Below are 19,241 nucleotides of genomic sequence, written 5' to 3'. Positions count from 1 at the left end.
CACCTAAAAGGGGTTATCATAGGATGAAATGAGATAAGCTTTGCTTACCAAGAGAGGAGGGTGGGTTAGGGTTCAGGATGATTCATGAATTCAATTTGGCTTTACTTGGAAAACAGCTGTGGGGACTAATTCAGTACCCTGATTCCTTAGTAGCACGAGTACTGCGGGAAAAATATTTCAGATGTAGCTCGCCTTTGTGACTAAACAAGACTTCTAATCCATCATATGGGTGGACAAGCATTATGGAAGCAAGAACATTAATGTTGTTGGGAATCAGACAAAAGTACACTCTGGGAATGAAATTAGAGTATGAGAAGACCTTTGGATGCCTAGAATCTCATCAAAACCAGCTAGACCTTTGGAAACGTAGGAGCCTAGTCTTGCAAAGCTTAAAGCTTTCTATTGGAAGATACAAGCTCCACCAAAGATCAAACATCATTTATGACAATTGATCTCGTGTCAATTAATAGTGACAAGTACCTTGAATCATCGTCATATGCGATGTGATAACCACTGTCCCAGATGTGGTGAAGAAGATTAAACTATAAAGAATGCTATATTTGAATGTCTTCCAGCTATTCCGATCTTGGCACAAGCAGCAACTCCAACTCCGCCTTTAGTGTTCCCCAATGCAAGTCACTACACAAACTTGGACTATCCCTTTTTGGAGGAAGAATGATATTGAGGATCCTGAGCTAGATAGAGATCCAAACCCTTTGATCATATAGTACATTTAGAAAGCGAAAACTGACAAATTATTTAGAGGGATTGACTGAGACCCGTTGAAAATTGTTCGACATGCTGAATCAGAATGCAATGCTTGGTTTGACGCTATTCACAAGGAGGAAGTACCGGGAAACATTCTACACCCTCAGCCAGTGAGAAGTTCTGAGAGATTTGGCTTTTACTATTATGTAAGGAAATATATCACAAAAATATTTCCGACACAAATGATAATGTATAGAATAAATTCTTTGGTAACGGAAACATTTTGTGTCTATATGGACGGACATATGGTCATGGGCCCTTACCTCATATGATGTGGGAAGTCATGATTTAGTATTAGTTATTTTTATCTATATTTTGGAAAAACAAATATTTTGACAAAATTTATCTAATAAAAATATATATATATATTTAATTGACGTCAAAAAAAAATTTTAATTTTAAATTTGTGTTTTTGTGAACTGATTTGGCTCTGGATTTTTAATGGTAAAATATTTTAATATTTTAAGCTTAAATATTTAACTTAGTTTTTATATTTTATCACTTATTGTGATATATAGTTCTTAAAATTAAATAAAAATTACGTATTACAATCAAATATAAAACAGAAAACCTCAGTTTATTATATTTTGATAACCTAATTTTTTACTCTAGACATTAAAATATTTTTATCATAAAAATGGAGTTTTCTATTTAATATCTTATTGTAATACATATTTTTTTTAAATTCTACTAACTATGTATTACAACAAAATATAAAATAGAAAAATATTACTATAATTTTATAACTAAATTATTTTAATCTTAATTTGTTTTTAAAAAATTACCATTAAAAACACCAAAGCCGAATCAGTACACAATTATTAACAAAAATTTTAATTAAATAATTTTTGTTAGATTAAAATTTTGTCAAAGTAATTTAATGTTTTCAAAATATATATAAAAATAATTAATTTTAAATCACAACTGTCCATATCAGATGAGGCAAGGGACACAAAATGTGTCTGTTCCAAATGATTTATTTCTATATATTATCATTTGTGTTTGGATTATTTTATGTGATATATTTCCTTACATAATAGTCAAAGCCAAATCACCAAAATCATTTTTCTGTGATGTATTTCCTTATATTAATTTTATCCTATTCTACCGATGTATTTTTGGTGAACATTCAAGAATAATAAGTTAGTTCAATGTATCCATTCTATTTTCTTTATTAATTCATATCACCAAGCTACCTATATAAGACCTATTAGATCTCAGCAAATTCCAACATAAAAATATTTGCAAATACTTTAACAGCAAAAGAAATGAACAAGATCAGATCTTTACTTGTTGTTAGCACCATCACAATGATTTTGTTGTTGGTCATTGCAGGTTAATCAACTATTCTAATTATTCATATTCTTAATTTTCTGGTTAATATTTTAATTATGTTGAAGATTATTTTTAACTTTGATAATATGTAAACATATATTATATATTCATTTTTAATTTTCTGGTTAATATTTTAATTATGCTGAAGCTTATTTTTAACTTCGATAATATGTAAATTTTATATTATACATGTTTAATTTTTGGAGTATATATATAAAATGTTCCTTTGTTTGTATTTTGCAGAACAAGCAACTTCGTTCTCTTTTCATGATGCTGATTGTTACGGAAGGTGCACTCCCAATTGTGAGCAAACTTGCAAGTTGCATGGTGGTTATACAGGTTGGTTTTGTCCAGGCAAGGTGGCTTGTTGTTGTACACCAAAAAAGAAAATATTTGGACAGTCAGTTCAGTTGAACAATTAAGCTTGTTTTAAGTAATCATATTTCGCTAGTCAGAAAGTTGTAAGATTTATGTTTTTTTTATTTATTTCTGTCCTAATTTATTGTCCAAATAGCAATAAATTAATAATTTTAGAATTTTCCCTAAGTCTAAGAAAATTATTATCATCAAGTGCTTAGATAAGCTTCCAGCACGTAAAATCCCCTTATTATTAAAGACGGAGCAAAATAAATGAATAACCTCTAAAAGATAAATTATTTACAAGAGTGTCATTTTGTATATGTGTCATAATAAGAATCATTCTCAGTTTCATTTGATCTTTATCCTTTCATTACTAGGCTATTTACTAAAATTGCCACTGGACTACCATTTGTATTAAATTTTGTCGATAATTGTGTTGTAATGTTTATTGCATATTTACTGTGTGGTTTTCTCGACCTAATTATCAGTAACAATTCTATTATAATTTCTTAATTTTTGTAGATGTTAACGTGCTCTCTTGGTGATGAATAATGCAAATTTAATAATATCTTGCGAAAGATGTCATTCAGTCAACTACATGCATTCCAGCAAACTATGAACAACCTTAATTGGGGGTGAATAATAAAAATGGTTTCACTGAGTTATAAACAAATTTTATCGTTCATTGTTGATATGTTGACAGATGGTCGTATAGTCAACTGGATACGTCTAATGCTTGAATAAGTTATTTTCATATTCACAACATATATGGTTTTGATTAGGTTGTGTTATACTTAAAAAAACAAGCTCCACCAAAGATCAAACATCATATATGGCAATTTCTCTCGTGTCAATTAGCAATGGCAAGTACCTTGAATCATCGTCATATGCGATGTGATAACCACTATCCCATATATGGTGAAGAAGATGAAACTATAAACCATGCCATATTTGAATGTCTTCCAGCTATTCCGACCTGGGCACAAGCAGCAACTCCAACTCCGCCTTTAGTGTTCACCAGTGCAAGTCTTTACACAAACATGGACTATCTCTTTTTGAGGAAGAATGATAATGAGGATCTTGAGGTAGATAGAGATCCATATCCTTGGATCATATGGTACATTTAGAAAACGAAAAATGACAAATTATTTAGAGAGATTATAGAAACTGTTGGAAATTGTTCGACATGCTGAATCAGAATGCAATGCTTGGTTTAACGCTATTAACAAGGAGGAAGTATCGGGAAACATTCTATACCCTGAGCCAGTGAGAAATTCTGGGAGATTTGGGTTTTACTATTATGTAAGGAAACATATCACAAAAAATATTTCAGACACAAATGATAATGTATAGAAATAAATTCTTTGGTAACGGAAACATTTTGTGTCTATATGGACGGACATATGGTCATGGTCCCTTACCTCATCTGATGTGGGAAGAGATGATCTAGTATTAGTTTTTTTTGGTCAGCGATTTAGTATTAGTTTTTTTATCTATATTTTGAAAAAATTTATTTTGACAAAATTTATCTGATAAAAATATATATTTAATTGAACTGATTTGGCTCTGGATTTTAATGGTAAAATGTTTTAATATTTTAAGACTTAAATATTTAATTTAGTTTTTATATTTATAGCTTATTGTGATATATATAGTTAGTAAAATTAAATAATAACTACGTATTACAATCCAATATAAAACAGAAAGCTTCAGTTTATTATACTTTAATAACCTAATTTTTTTACTCTAGAAACATTAAAATATTTTTATCATAAAAACATAAAATTAAGTTTTCTATTTAATATCTTATTGTAATACATAATTTTTTAAATTCTACTAACTACGTATTACAACAAAATATAAAATAGAAAAATATTATTATAATTTTGTAACTTAATTATTGTAATCTTATAAAATTAAAAAAGATCACCATTAAAACATCAAATCCGAATCAGTTCACATTTATAAACAAAATTTTTAAATTAAATATTTTTTTGTTTGATTAATTTTTTTCAAAATAATTTAATGTTTTCAAAATATATATAAAAATACTTAATTTTAAATCACGACTGCCCATATTAGATGAGGCAAGGGACCATGGCCATATGTCCATATAGACACAAAATGTGTCTGTTTCCAAATGATTTATTTCTATATATTATCATTTCTTTTCTGTGATATATTTCCTTATATTAAGTATATCCTATTCTACTGATGTATTTTTAGTCAACATTCTAAGAATAATAACTAGTTCAATGTATCCATTCTATTTTCTTTATTAATTTATATCACCAAGCTACCTATATAAGACCTATTAGATCTCAACAAATTCCAACATAAAAAATATTTGCAAATACTTTAGCAATAAAAGAAATGAACAAGATCAGATCTTTACTTGTTGTTAGCATCATCACAATGATTTTGTTGGTGGTCATTGCAGGTTCATCAACTATTCTAATTATTCATATTCTTAATTTTCTGGTTAATATTTTAATTATGTAGAAGCTTATTTTTAACTTCGGTAATATGTAAACATATATTATATATCCATATTCTTAACTTTCTGGTTAATATTTTACCTATGTTGAAGCTTATTTTTAACTTCGATAATATGTAAATTTTATATTATACATGTTTAATTTTTGGAGTATATATATTAAATGTTCTTTTGTTTGTATTTTGCAGAACAAGCAACTTCGTTCTCTTTTCATGATGCTGATTGTTACGGAAGGTGCACTCCCAATTGTGAGCAAACTTGCAGATTGTATGGTGGTTATACAGGTTGGTTTTGTCCAGGCAAGGTGGCCTGTTGTTGTACACCAAAAAAGAAAATATTTGGACAGTCAGTTCAGTTGAACAATTAAACTTCTTTTACGTAATCATATTTCGCTAGTCAGAAAGTTGCAAGATTTATGTTTTTTTATTTATTTCTTTCCTAATCTGTTCTCTAAATAGCAATAAATTAACAATTAGAGAATTTTCTCTAAGTCTAAGAAAATTATTATCAACAAGTATTTAGATAAGCTTACAGCACATAAAATAGTAAAATAAACAAATACATATGTCATTCCTTCCAGCACGTTAAATAGATAAGCTTCCAGCACGTAAAAGAGTTCATTCATGATAAAAGAAAAAGAAGAGGACTGAAAGGAATGGATGGAATGAAATAATTTGAATATAATTAAAATAAAAAAATACATATATCATTCCTGAAATTCCTGAAATTATCGTTGACAAAAAAAATCCTGAAATTATCACTATTCCATTCCATTTTATTCCACTTGTTCCAATTCTATTTATTCCATACATTTCTAGATTGAGTTTCCAGTTGCAGCCTTAGAGTTTGTTGCACGCAATCGCGAGATATTGCTTTTTACTTTTTTCTATAAATTGTTTAGTAACATTTTAAATATATTAGTCAAAAATATATTTTTAACATTATAGATATAGATTAATTAGATATTTATAGGTTCTTAAGAACCTACCCGTAGGGATGGAAAGAACCTTGATATCTGAGAAATTGACATTATCTCGATCCAAATTTATCAGATACGTGGATTTAGTATCCTAATTTGTATTTGTGGCTTTGGGATATCCGTTTAGATATTATATAACCTACGGATTTGTAAAAATAATTAAAAAAGTAATATTTTTTAGAATACTAAAAATTAGCCTTGGTCATCCGGGTGTTGGGTTTGGTTACGGGTAGAAACCATTCAGTTTCGGGCATATCAGATATATTATTATTATATCCAGTGGGTATTTATGAGATTTTGGTTCGGTTTCGGTTCAATTCTGCTTTGGTTTTGGGTCGGGTTTGGATACCCGTTTAATATGTGAATCAAATATATATAGATAAAATATTTTAGTTAACATGTTAATCTAAGTGGTCTACTGGTTACATACTTGTTTAATCGTCAATCCAAACAAAGTTTGAGTTACTAAGATGTCAATTTTATAAGTATTTACTTTATTTTAATATAGAAATACCATATATATTTATAATATAAGAGAGTAGATGAAAGATAATGTGGTCTGTTGGTAAAAAAGTTCTCACCATTCCTATCCAATTCGGGTTCGAGTGGTATTAATGGCATTTTACCTAATAGCAGAAAGCTTAAACTTAAATTTTTCGGATATTCGTATATCCATTCGATTGTCGGTTCGGTTTTGATTCGGTTCCGGTTTTTTGGATATAAACATATATGAACCATTCGGGTTCGGTTCGGTTTTTCGGTTCCGGCTCTTTTGCCCAGGGCTACTAAAAATAGTACATAAATTAAATATTTATATGAGATATTAAAGTAATTAAAATATAATATTATGAAACTAATTTTATGTATAAATACTAATATATCAAATATTATTATTAATAAAAATAAAAAACTAATATATTTTAAGAATACAGATCCGGATCCGGATTCGTTTTGAAGTATTTGAGATTTTACTATCCAGATCTGGATTCAGACGCTCAGGGTATCCTATTTCTGGAGCGAATCTCGGATCAAAATTGGATCCCAGATAATAAGTTTCAAACCTATCTACTCGGACCCGAAAGAATCCGACTCGAATCCCTTTTGAAAATTTATAATACCCGTAACAGAGATTAATTTTAAATTCCAAAAAGCCTTATCCCCGAAAAATCGATATGTATCTTAATGTGTACATGAATGTCCAAGTTTAACTGATTATGTAAACAAAACAAAAAAAAGTTGGTAATTGGTTTGAATTCTTGTCACTAATGGAAAAATTTCACTCAAACATGTCAAATTACTATAGTTAAAACGTAAAATAAATAATGTCGAATTATTATGATAATATAACTAGTGAAGTATTTTGAAATAATTAAAAAAATGTAAAATATAAAACACTTCAAACAGTAAGTTTTGTTTAATACTTATGTAATAATTAATATCTAATTATTTGGAAAAATCAAATAATGAAGTGATTATAATTAGTTTTAGAAAATTAAAAATTGATAAAAATTAAAAATATAAGAAATCACTTAAAATATGTAAGTAATGTTTTGTATTTCACTTTTAACTAGGTGACCGGCCCGCACCCTGAGCGGACATTGTACAGATTTAAATTATGGAATAATAGTACAAAATTTTAGAAGTAACGGATTTTATATCATAAGACCGCCGTATTTGGGATAAAGCATGAGGCACAGGAAAAAAGTAGATAACAATTAAGTACCCTGTGCGGGTAGAGCTCGGTCTGCGGGTCGACCCGCCCCGCCAAAACGCGGGTCACCTAGTTTTTTTTACTCATAATTTCGACCCACATGACCTGCAATGAAAGATTCAAATACCCGCACTCGCCCCGCCCAGATTAGCGGGTAATCCGCGGGACCCGCGAGTTAAATTTTAATAAAATAATTATTTTAATTATATTTTAATAATATTTTAATTATATGTTCCTTATATTTAATTATATTTTAATTATATATTAATTATTTTTTAATAAATAATAAGAAGAACAGTAGATAACAATGAAGTACCCTGTGCGGGTAGAGCTGGGTCTGCGGTTCGACCCGTCCCGTCCGCCCCGCCAACCCGCGGGTCACCTAGTTTTTTTGACTCATAGTTTCGACCCTCAATGAAAGATTCAAATACCCGCACCCGCTCCGCCTAGATTTGCGGGTAATCCGCGGGACCCGAAGGTTAAATTTTAATAAAATAATTATTTTAATTATATTTAATAATAATTAAATATTGTAATTATATTTAATTATATTTTAATTATATATAAATTATTGTTTAATAAAATAATTAAAATTATATATTTAATTTGCATAATGAAATCGTTTAAGGAAAGATATTATATTTGTATTGTCATAATATGATATGCATATGATATGATTTGACTTGCACAAATAAACAATATTACTTAGATAAGTTAATAAAAACAAAAAACCAAATTAGATATGAATCGTTAAATCGCATTAATCAATCTAATTAATATGATATCAAGAGTGAATGGTTTACCATATTTGTAATAAGGGAACTTATTAATCCATGTATTATTTGATATTATCGTGCTAAGTAATATATAATAAAGTTAGTATTTTGTATTAATTAATTTCCTTTTTAGTGTTAAAAAAAATCTAAAAAATGAGCCAATAAAATTAAGAGAATTCTTTTGAGAAGCTTTGTATGAGTGCAATCTGGCAAAGTGACTTCTCTTTTAATATATAGAGAAATTTTTCATAATAAATAATGAAACAGTTTAAAGAAAGATATTAAAATTATATTATCATAAATTAGTCTACAGTAAATATGATATCAACTTGTCCAAGTAATATGTATTCAATATAAGGTAAGTTATTAAAACCGAATTAACTAAATGTAAATTTATTTAAACAAAGCAATAAATATGATACCAAGTTGCGCAAGTAATCCGCAATGAAAATAAGGTAAGTTATTAATAAAAAAATTTAACAAATTACAAACTTGATAAATTACATTTAAAATCGTAAATTAAATACTCTTGAGATTCAAATTATGCAACCAGTGTAATTTATTATAAAAAAATAACTAATTGAAAATATTTAAAAGATGGGCTATATGGACTAATAGTTGTGATCTTACAACATTAAAATACCTACTATATTGTCATAAATTGGTCTGCAGTAAATATGATATCAAGTTGCCCAAATAATCATTATTCAATATAAGGTAAGTTATTAAAACCGAATTAATTAAAAGTTTATTATTTAAACAAAGCAATAAGTATGATACCAAGTTGCGCAAGTAATCCGCAATGAAAATAATGTAAGTTATTAATAAAAAATTTAACAAATTACAAACATGGTAAATTACATTTAAAATCGTGAAGTAAATATTCTTGAGATTCAAATTATGCAACCAGTGTAATTTATTATTAAAAAAAAATAAATAATTGAAAATATTTTAAAAATAGGCTATAAGGGCTAATAATAGTGATCTTACAACATTAAGATATCTATTATATTATCATAAATTGGTCTACAATAAATATGATATTAACTTGCACAAGTAATATGTATTTAATATAAGGTAAGTTATTAAAACCGAATTAACAAAAGGTAAATTATTTAAACAAAGCAATAAATATGATACTAAGTTGCGCAAGTAATCCGCAATGAAAATAAGGTAAGTTATTAATAAAAAATTAACAAATTACAAACATGGTAATTACATTTAAGATCGTGAAGTAAATACTCTTGCGATTCAAATTATGCAACCAGTGTAATTTATTTTTGTATTGTCATAAAATGATAAAAAGAGAAGAATGTTTAGATATCCTAGTCCCACAGAAGGGTCCAGATTAGCACATGTTGCTACGTGTCGATCCCCTATCATACCGAAATATTAATTCTTCAGTGACCAGAATTCGAACCCTCAAATTAATCACTGTATTGAGTTTTCGCCCTCAAGTTAATTACCACAAGTCATGTTCTATTTGTATCTTCGCTTCCTCCTAAGCCGTGAATTATCTCTCTCTCTCTCTCTCTCTCTCTCTCTCTCTCTCTCTCTCTCTCTCTCTCTCTCTCTCTCTCTCTCTCTCTCTCTCTCCTCTCTCTCTCTCTCTCTCTCTCTCTTTCTCGAGAATCTGCGAGCCAAAAAAAAAAAGACCCAGATGCTCGTGTGGGGGGTATGATCTTCCTCTCTCAGTCAAGGAGTTCTATAGCAGGTTGGAAAATTTGGAGTTAACTTATATGGTTTTATGCAAGTCACTGTTCTTCTTGATGGCTGCTGGGTTAGGAGGGTGAACCGATGCTTCCTTTTCATTGCAGTTATGTACTCTATACACAAGCGAGGTAGCAGCTAAAGTGAGCTCACTTAGATTCCTTTTGAGAGTCCAAATCCCTATAAGCATATCAGTTTATAGATTCTGAAAAAAAAATTGTTGCATACAAAAGATCATCAAGGTAAGTGTTTCCATTTTTCTTCTAGTCAGAGATCTCTGGTTGATGAAACTGAGAAAATGAAAAAGAGCTTTAAACATGAAACTTCTTGTACAAGTATCTTACAAAAGGACCAAACTAACACAACTCAACCTTGTTATTATTCTTCGTAATCTCACTCCACACCACACAGAACTTTCCAGTTTCTGGAAGCTAAAAATTAAATGGATTCAACAATCAATCTACCTCGCCTGAGGAAACATTCCCGAGTCAGCATGCGTCATCTCCGGCTCTGTAACACTACTGGCGCCGGAACCTCCACCGGCTCTAGCTCTGCTTACACTCTCCTTCAGTTCAGCAACCACCTGACTCATGGTAGGTCTATTTTTAGAGCTAAGAGATGCACACGCCATTGCTACCTCAGTGATCTTCCAAGCCGAACCAGCATCAAATCTCTCTCCCAGCTTTTGATCCACAATGCCTTTTATATCTCCTGTGGACAGAAGCAACTCGACCCTGTCGGTTATGTGCATGTTCTCTGCTGTTGTCCTTGAACGTAAAATATTGTCCTAGATTTTTTATTTCTTAACATTTTACCCAAACTAATCAACAAACATATAATAATCCACAAATATATTTTAATAAATATTTGTTTAACCCTTCAAAATATTGACATCAATTTTTTTTTGTAAATATAAAATAATTTATTGAGAACCTAAAAACATAAATTTAAAAATTATTATAGAAAATTCACAAAAATAAGAAAAATCCATTATGTTATTGTTTTCACATTTTATCATACTCATGCCTACAAAAAGACAAGAAATTAATCTCATGAATTCATTTTCTCCTTTTTGACCACCGAATTTAAGCTTATACAAAAAAATGATGAAATTTACACCCAAAATGAATACATAATAAAAATAATTATTTAAATTTATTTAAAAATAAAATAGAAATTAGTGAAAAAGATAATGCAATTTAATTTTGGTGGAGTTTTAGTCAACAAATAATATTTTAATAAAATTTATATAATATAATGCAAAAATACAAAATATTAAGAATAAATGAAGAAAATTAAAAATAAAATAAAAATAAAATACAGTTACAATAATTTTTTCTCATGTTTCATTGAACTTAGACCACTTAAAATGAATGGATCTAATGAAATTTGTTTTCTTTTTATTATTTCACTAAGCTCGATCTCAAAAAAATTAAGATGGGATGATAAAATCATAAAAAATGATTAATATATAATCAAAATTATTTTTTTCAGTAATTAGTTTGAAATTTTTGAAAATGATAAAATATAACAAATAAAACAATAACAATATAATGAAATACATAATAAAATTTGAGATTGGTGAAAAATAATTAACTGACAATAATTTATGAAGAATACATAATCTAATAATTAAAAATTCATTAAAAAAAACAGAAGATAAAATCTATTTATGATACTATTTTAACTTTTCTTTTGTCACTGTGATACTATTTTAACATTCCATCATACCTAGACCACATGGAGAAAATCTCACATATTTTTCTTCTTCTTTTTTTCTTTGTGGTACAAGCTTAAGATTCTAGAAATTAACATGAGATGACGAAAACACATAACTAACGTCTTATACATAATAAAAATATTCTTTTAAAGGAAAAAATCTAATAATTAAAATAATAAAAATCAGACATATATTACCATTATCCACAAAAGAACCACCCGAAAGCTGTAAACATCACTCTTCTCACTTAACTCTTGCGTAGATTGGTACCTTCAGTTTGTAAGAAAAACACAGTCTCAGAAACCATAGCAGAACATAGCAGAAGAAGATAAGTATACTTACTGAGGATCAAGATAACCAATAGTTCCAGCAACTGCAGTTGTACTTTTGTTATTACCGTCCAATGGAACAACGCTTCTAGATAACCCAAAGTCAGCAATCTTGGCCTGCAGCTTGTCGTTGATTAGTATATTAGCCGGCTTTACATCTCTTTGTACAATGGGAGGTTTGCAGCCATTCTGAAGATACTCAAGCCCTGAGTTTCAGAAAAGAAAACAAAACAAGACTAAGTTCATTTCATTTTATTTTCACTTTTGTTATTCTGGTATGAATTCTTGAGATTATTTAAACCTTGTGCAGCATCTAATGATATTTGTAGCCACTCCTCCCAGGTCAAGACATAAGATTTTTTCCCTTGATTAAGAAAGTAACAAAAAGGTGAGAGTTAGTTTCTTCTGCCTATAATAGCAAAAGACCAGTGACAAAAAGTAGGTAGAGGAGACACTGACCTGACAAATACTCTCCTAAGGTTCCATTAGCCATGAACTCGTATAAGCGCCATCTTCTCTGTTTCGTTGCAGTATCCAATAAGTGCGGTTAGGTTCTTGTGATGAACTCGCAGGAGAAGTTCAACCTGCGATAAAAAAGAAGATAATAGGAGTCATTAACTTTGTCGTATGGTCTATCACGATAAAAAAGAGAATAAAGTTTGTGTTTTAAGACCTCGACATTCACCTCTATATATATAAGTGAGCGACTTATTCTTGGGTTCACCCCTAGAGTGAACCTAGAGGTTCACCCAACCAATAGGAATCACTCATTTCATAATTGATATCTTTTAAATAAGGAAACAAAATATTATCAAGTTACATTATGTTTTTAAAATAAAAATGTTAAAAATAAATAAAAATAGTAATATATGCAAAAAAATTAAAAATATTTTAAATCCGTCATCAAAACACTAAGCTTAAACTCTAAAATTTAAATTAAAAACATTAAACATTAAATCTTAAAAATACAAAATCCTTAATCCTAAAAAAAAGTTTAGGATTTACCCAAAGGTTTAGGATTTAGGGTTTAGGATTTAGGGTTTAATATTTCGATGACGGCGTTAAAATATATAATTTTTTTTTGCATATACTAGAGTTTAAGATTTAGAGTTTAAGATTATCCAAGGGTTTAGCATATATCCAAGGGTTTAGGGTATACCCAAGGGTTTAGGGTATATCCAAGGGTTTAGGGTTTATGATTTAGGGTTTAGGGTTTATTTTATTCTTTGAAAATGTTAAAATATATTTTTTAAATCACTTTTTGTAACTACTATTATTTATATTTGTTTTTATTTTATTTATTTTAAAACATAAAATAACTTTTTTTTTCTTTTTTGAACATTAAAATAACTTGATAATATTTTGTTTCCTTATTTAAAAGATATCAATTGTGAAATGAGTGATTTCTATTGGTTGGGTGAACCTCTATGTTCACTCTAGGGGTGAACCCAAGAATAACTCTAAGTGAGCATGAAGAGTATTAATGACGCCAAGATAATATTCATACAATAAATAATGAAATCGTTTAAGGAAAGATATTAAATTTGTATTGTCATAAAATGATATGCATATGATATGATGCGAAATTTGCGCAAGTAATCATATTAGTAAGGTAAGTTAATAAAAATAAGCTTCCTAATTAGATACAAATCGTTAAATGCCATTAAGCAATGTAATAAATATGATATCAAGAGTGAATGGTTTACCGTATTTGTAATAAGGAAACTTATTAATACATGTATTTATTAATATTCTTGCGCAAGTAAGAATTTTGAAGAATTTATGAGGTTAGTAATTAGTGTTACTTTTCTATTAGATTGTCGAAGATAAAAATAAATCAAAAAAGAAAATCTAAAAAATCAACCAATAAAAATGCTGGATTTCTTCTGAAAAACTATGTATAAGCGACATGTGGCAAATGTACTTCTCTTTTAATATATAGAGGGATATAATAAATATAAAACATAAATAAAAGAAAAAGGGGACTGAAAAGAAAAAGTGCATACATCTCTACCGAGAAACTCAACAAATTTTTGAAAGACTAATATTAAATGTGTCATCTAAAATAGCTTACTTTAAATATTTAAATGTTATTTATAACTAGAATTTGATTTGTGTCCCGCGCGGATGTTTGATTTAATTTGTGTGCAACATAAATTCATAATAGGACCCAATATAATTACCTAAAAAATCTTTTGTCTAAAATAATCATAAAAAAATAAACTTCATATACATATTTCAAATCAAAATAATAATTTAAAATTTATTTATATCAAAAATTGATTCAAAAATATACATATATTCAAAAATTGATTTATACTAAAATATTTTCAAATAACCATCATAAAAATGTTTTCAATATATAAGAAAAAAACAATACAAAGCCCAATTTCAAACACCGTTTTATATTTCACATTAATTTTTAAGAATATAATATATGTTAGAAAGAAGATGACGAGAAAAAAAAAAGAAGATTTTTTTATTGTGGTTTTCGTTTTTTTTTTTATAAATTAATAGGATAGGATCCGCTTTAACTGGGTTTGGGTGGCAATCCGTTTATCCTATGGTTGGGTCTGTAAGTTATCAAATTCATTAAATCCCTTTGTCGTTTACGTTGTTTTGGTTAGAAAAAGAAAATAAAAAAGAAATTAAATTATGAAGGGAGATATTAGAATAAACATAGGAGGTAGTAGGGCAAAATAGAATAAAGTCCGGAACCATTGGACCATTCCAACTATGTTTTAATCTTGGCCACACAATTTTACACATTTTTCATTATCTCTCCTTCTCTTTCTTTCTCTTTCTTTAATTTCAATCACCCACAACCGTACAATTTTCTTTATCTCATTCACTCATTCGATTGTGTATAACTAGTATAATTCGCGCAACTAAACATATTAAAAATTATATAAATGATATATAATAAATGTTATAATTTACATATGAATAAACAAGTAAATGTTCTAATTGGTATATGATGACAAAATTTCATATATTTTGTTTGAGATTTTTCATTTCTTATTATATTATTACATTACACTTTTATATTAATTTAATTTTACATTGTATACTTTATACTTAAGATTTACTAACTATATTAGCCATATTATTATTTGATAAACAAACATCAAACATATTTTTACAAAAATATGATGTGAAAATATTGGTACAACCCCTAAAACTAGATATATAAACATTTGATGTAGTATGTTTAGAAATCTGAAATTTGTAGAAACAAATCTACTATATTAACGTAAAATATCAATTAAGATAGACAAAATCAAAAAGAAACTAAAAAACTAACTTGAAATATATGCCAATTCTATCAGGAATTAACAGAAAATATTGATAAAAATTATGTCACAAATTATGTCAAGACATACAAATAGCATATATATCAAAATAAAATAGATATTTAAATTGAAAATAGTTAACCTAATCAAATAAATAAATATGTAAAATGAAATTTAGTATTTAAAATTTTCATAGTTATATAGATATCGGCTTTAAAAAAATATTCTAAGTTTATACTCAGTCACACAAGTATTTTAAAAAAACAAATAATGGTTGATTTTGGTACTTTTTGACTGAGCTAATTCATTCTTTGATTTACAATAGGTGTAGAAAGTTTTATTATAGGTAAATGATGATAAAATTATTTTACTTATGTAAGAAACATATTACTAACTAGCTCATTTATCTATATATTTTCAAACTGAAATTTATCAATCAAATGAATTAATATATTTATTTACTCATCAACTATTAAAACTTTAATAACACTACTATATTATTTTTTGAAACTAACATTTTTTAGAAAATTATAATACAAATCTTAATTAATCTAATCAAAAAAGAAATTTTAAATAAACCTAAAGATATAATATTATTAATTTTATAATAAGGTCATCAACAATAAAACAATATAAATAGTGAAATTTTCATAAGTATTTAATGTAATTCATAAGTAAAAAGTTATAGGATCCATACGTATGAAACTTTATTAAAGTAATCAACAAAGCATACAATTACAAATAATTTCACACAAGTTTATAAAAAGTATTTGAAGAATTAATAAAAAATATGAAAGCATACAAAAATCTAAAGAGGTTAACAAATAAATTATTTAAAATTAATAATATTATTTACAAATAATATTTACATTAGAGTATAGTCTCAGCGAAAAAAATAATAATAAATATGGAGTATATTGATTATACATTCGTGAGTGATAACTATATTATCTAAGAAATAATAAAATAGAAACAGTGAAATTTTGTCAAACTTCTAAAAATTAGAAAAATACATGTCAACTAATAAAACATCATAGTCATGAGTTTAATTATACTCTAACTAGATCAAGTAGAAGATATGTGTATATATATATATAATATTTTATATTTTACATATTTTAATAAATAAAACATTACTTAACGTTAGTTTAAAATTCTATATTTATTTCCTCTTTTTATACCAAACAAAAAATATTTTATATTATTTAAAACTCATCAAAATTGTTACTATGATCAAAACCTAAATCTAAGTATTATAATATTAGATATGCATTTTAAATAATTAAATATGATTATTTGAAATATATATGCACACAATAAGTATATAATAATCATACTTTCATTGTAAAATCTGGTAAATACAAAGAAAAATTTGACATTGTGCATATTGAGTAATCCTTTATGTCATCAAAAAATGATAGATACAAACTAATAATAAAATTATTTACAACAGTATAGTATTAGTTGATACGCATTAAACAATCTGTGTTTAAACTATGATTAATATAAGAACTTTTACAAACACACATATACATTTACATATACAAGAAAAAGATACCTAAATACTCCATCCGTTTCGATTTAACTGTCGTTGCAGGAAAAAAATTTCGTTTTCAAAATAAGTGTTGTGTAAGAGTTTCAATACAAAATTTATTAAAAAGATTCTCTATTTTTTTTTCTATTGGTTGAAATATGGTTAGGTATATAGGTAATAGTATTTTTATTTTGGAAATATACAAAATCATATGTTTTCTTAATCCGTGTGTATAAACCTAGAACGATAAATAAAATGAAACGGAGGGAGTATTATTTATTAAAAGAAATTTAAAATAATTTTATAAAATTTTAAGTAGGAAAAATAAAAGAAATTCTGCTTTTACCTCATTTTTGGTACCACTATTCATGTTTGACATTTCACAAATACATAAAGTATGAGATTTTATTAAAGAGGCAAAACACTATTTTACCCTTATTTTTATATATAAATATAAATAATTATTAAAATAAATAATAAAAATATTTTATAGTTTTGGAATATGTTTTTAAATTCTAACCTTCTTATAAAAATATTTAAAAACTACTCTTCCGATTTTTTAAAAAACTTTATTTTTTAAATTCGAAAATTCTTTTGGAAACTATTTTTAAAAAATTATTTTGAATTTTAAGTATTTATTTATTGTTTAAAAAATCTTAAATCATACATTCCAAAACTCCACCACTCAGATCTAAACCATAAGTGTAGATTAGTTAACCTAGAGATATAAGTATCTATCTACTTCTTAAAAACTAAAAGGAAATGTGATTAAAGTAAATATGAAAAATAGTATTAAGAATGTGGTATTTTAATCAATTTTTCAAAACAATAAATCATATTTTGTATTATGAAATTAAACTTATTATTAAAATAAACTTGCGCGTAGCGCAGATTAAAAATCTACTAAGAAAAAAACAGGCAACTAGAGAGGTATTCAAATCGAAATTGGGAAATCAAGAAGTTTTTCAAAATTGAAAACAGAATGGAAATAAATAAAATAAAATAGAAATTACAAACAGTTTTTTTTGACGAAAAAATTACAAACAGTTTGGTTCACCAAATAAAGTAAAGAGAGAGATGGTCCAATGGTATATTGGCCATTCACCACATAGAAAGTCTATCTATCAGAAAACGTCTAATGGAGTAATTAGAAATTCATAAAGTGTCTATAAGAGTAAATTTCTCATGAATCAACATATCACTAGCACAAACCTCAAATAACTACACCGAAGAAGAGCTGGGTGGACAGTTTATGCTTCCTCTCCGAGTCAACCAACTAGAGAACACGGAGAAACATGAAGATCCTCTAAACACTCTCGACAAGATTTGACTTTAATCATCAGGTTAATCAAGGAGAATATTATTGTTTCATGTATTTTAACTCATTTAGAAATTACTTTAAAATTTTTGTGTAATAAAATAACACATGATTTGAATCAGAATTTATAATTATAAAATCAATAATACATGATTTCAACATAGTTTTAAAATACTAAAAGGAACATCAGTAAATCTAACTTGAATTTCCAAATTCATAAAATATGCAAACCAATCTCATTCAATATGCAAACAATTTCTTGACCGTAGTCAAGTTAACTCCGGAGGTCTCTCTACCTTGGAGACGTGCTTTTGAGCTGCTACACACAGGTGGAGATGGGATGGTGGTTCCTCCGACGATGCGTGAGACTCCAGTAGGCTGCTTCGTTCAGGTTGTCGTCTATGGCGTTTGATGGCTTCTCGTTGGCTCTCCTCCCTTCAGTCCCTTCTACTTGCCTCTATGTTTGGTTCATTCCGGAAAAGGCGACGATTTTTAGTGTCCGAGTGTGTCTCTGGTCTAACTCTCTTCGTTGGAACCGAGGTTTGGCCTTGCGACTACAGCAATAGACGTCACGAAAATCTAGCATTCGAAGAAAGAAGGTCAAACCCATGGTTCTTGTGGCTAACATTAACAGTTGAGAGCGGCAATTGGTATCCTAAATGTGCCAAACACGCATGATCGGTTAGTGACCTAAATTGTTGTATTTGACAGTGGATGGTTCGATACAAAAAAAAGAATTTTATTTCAAAAAAAAAAAGAAAAGAATGAAAGGAAATGCTACCCCGTGCATATAATAATGCAATTTGGGATCAAGTCCAGAACTGTCAGTATGTTAAACTTCAGAATATCAAAATATAGTTAAGTTCTATGATCGATATTTGCTTGGATGTTTTTGTTATATTGCTAAAACA

At 27.6% G+C, this 19,241-nt stretch overlaps 1 protein-coding gene across 1 annotated transcript; it reads right to left on the bottom strand.

Annotated features, from left to right (window-relative positions):
- Window positions 1–10,499: 10,499 nt before the first annotated feature.
- On the bottom strand, window positions 10,500–12,828 carry LOC130496227 (putative leucine-rich repeat receptor-like protein kinase At2g19210). The gene is made up of 5 exons (XM_056988121.1): window positions 12,645–12,828; window positions 12,487–12,549; window positions 12,199–12,391; window positions 12,054–12,126; window positions 10,500–10,847 (listed from the first exon to the last, which is right to left on the bottom strand). The coding sequence occupies exons 1-5, from the start codon at window positions 12,676–12,678 to the stop codon at window positions 10,839–10,841; spliced, it is 372 nt and encodes a 123-aa protein (XP_056844101.1). The 5' UTR covers window positions 12,679–12,828; the 3' UTR covers window positions 10,500–10,838.
- Window positions 12,829–19,241: the final 6,413 nt, after the last annotated feature.

The sequence above is a fragment of the Raphanus sativus genome, chromosome 6 (assembly GCF_000801105.2).
Source record: "Raphanus sativus cultivar WK10039 chromosome 6, ASM80110v3, whole genome shotgun sequence".
Classification (NCBI taxonomy): domain Eukaryota; kingdom Viridiplantae; phylum Streptophyta; class Magnoliopsida; order Brassicales; family Brassicaceae; genus Raphanus; species Raphanus sativus.
Note: the sequence above shows the minus strand (reverse complement) of the source record. Positions and strands in the feature narration are given on the sequence as shown.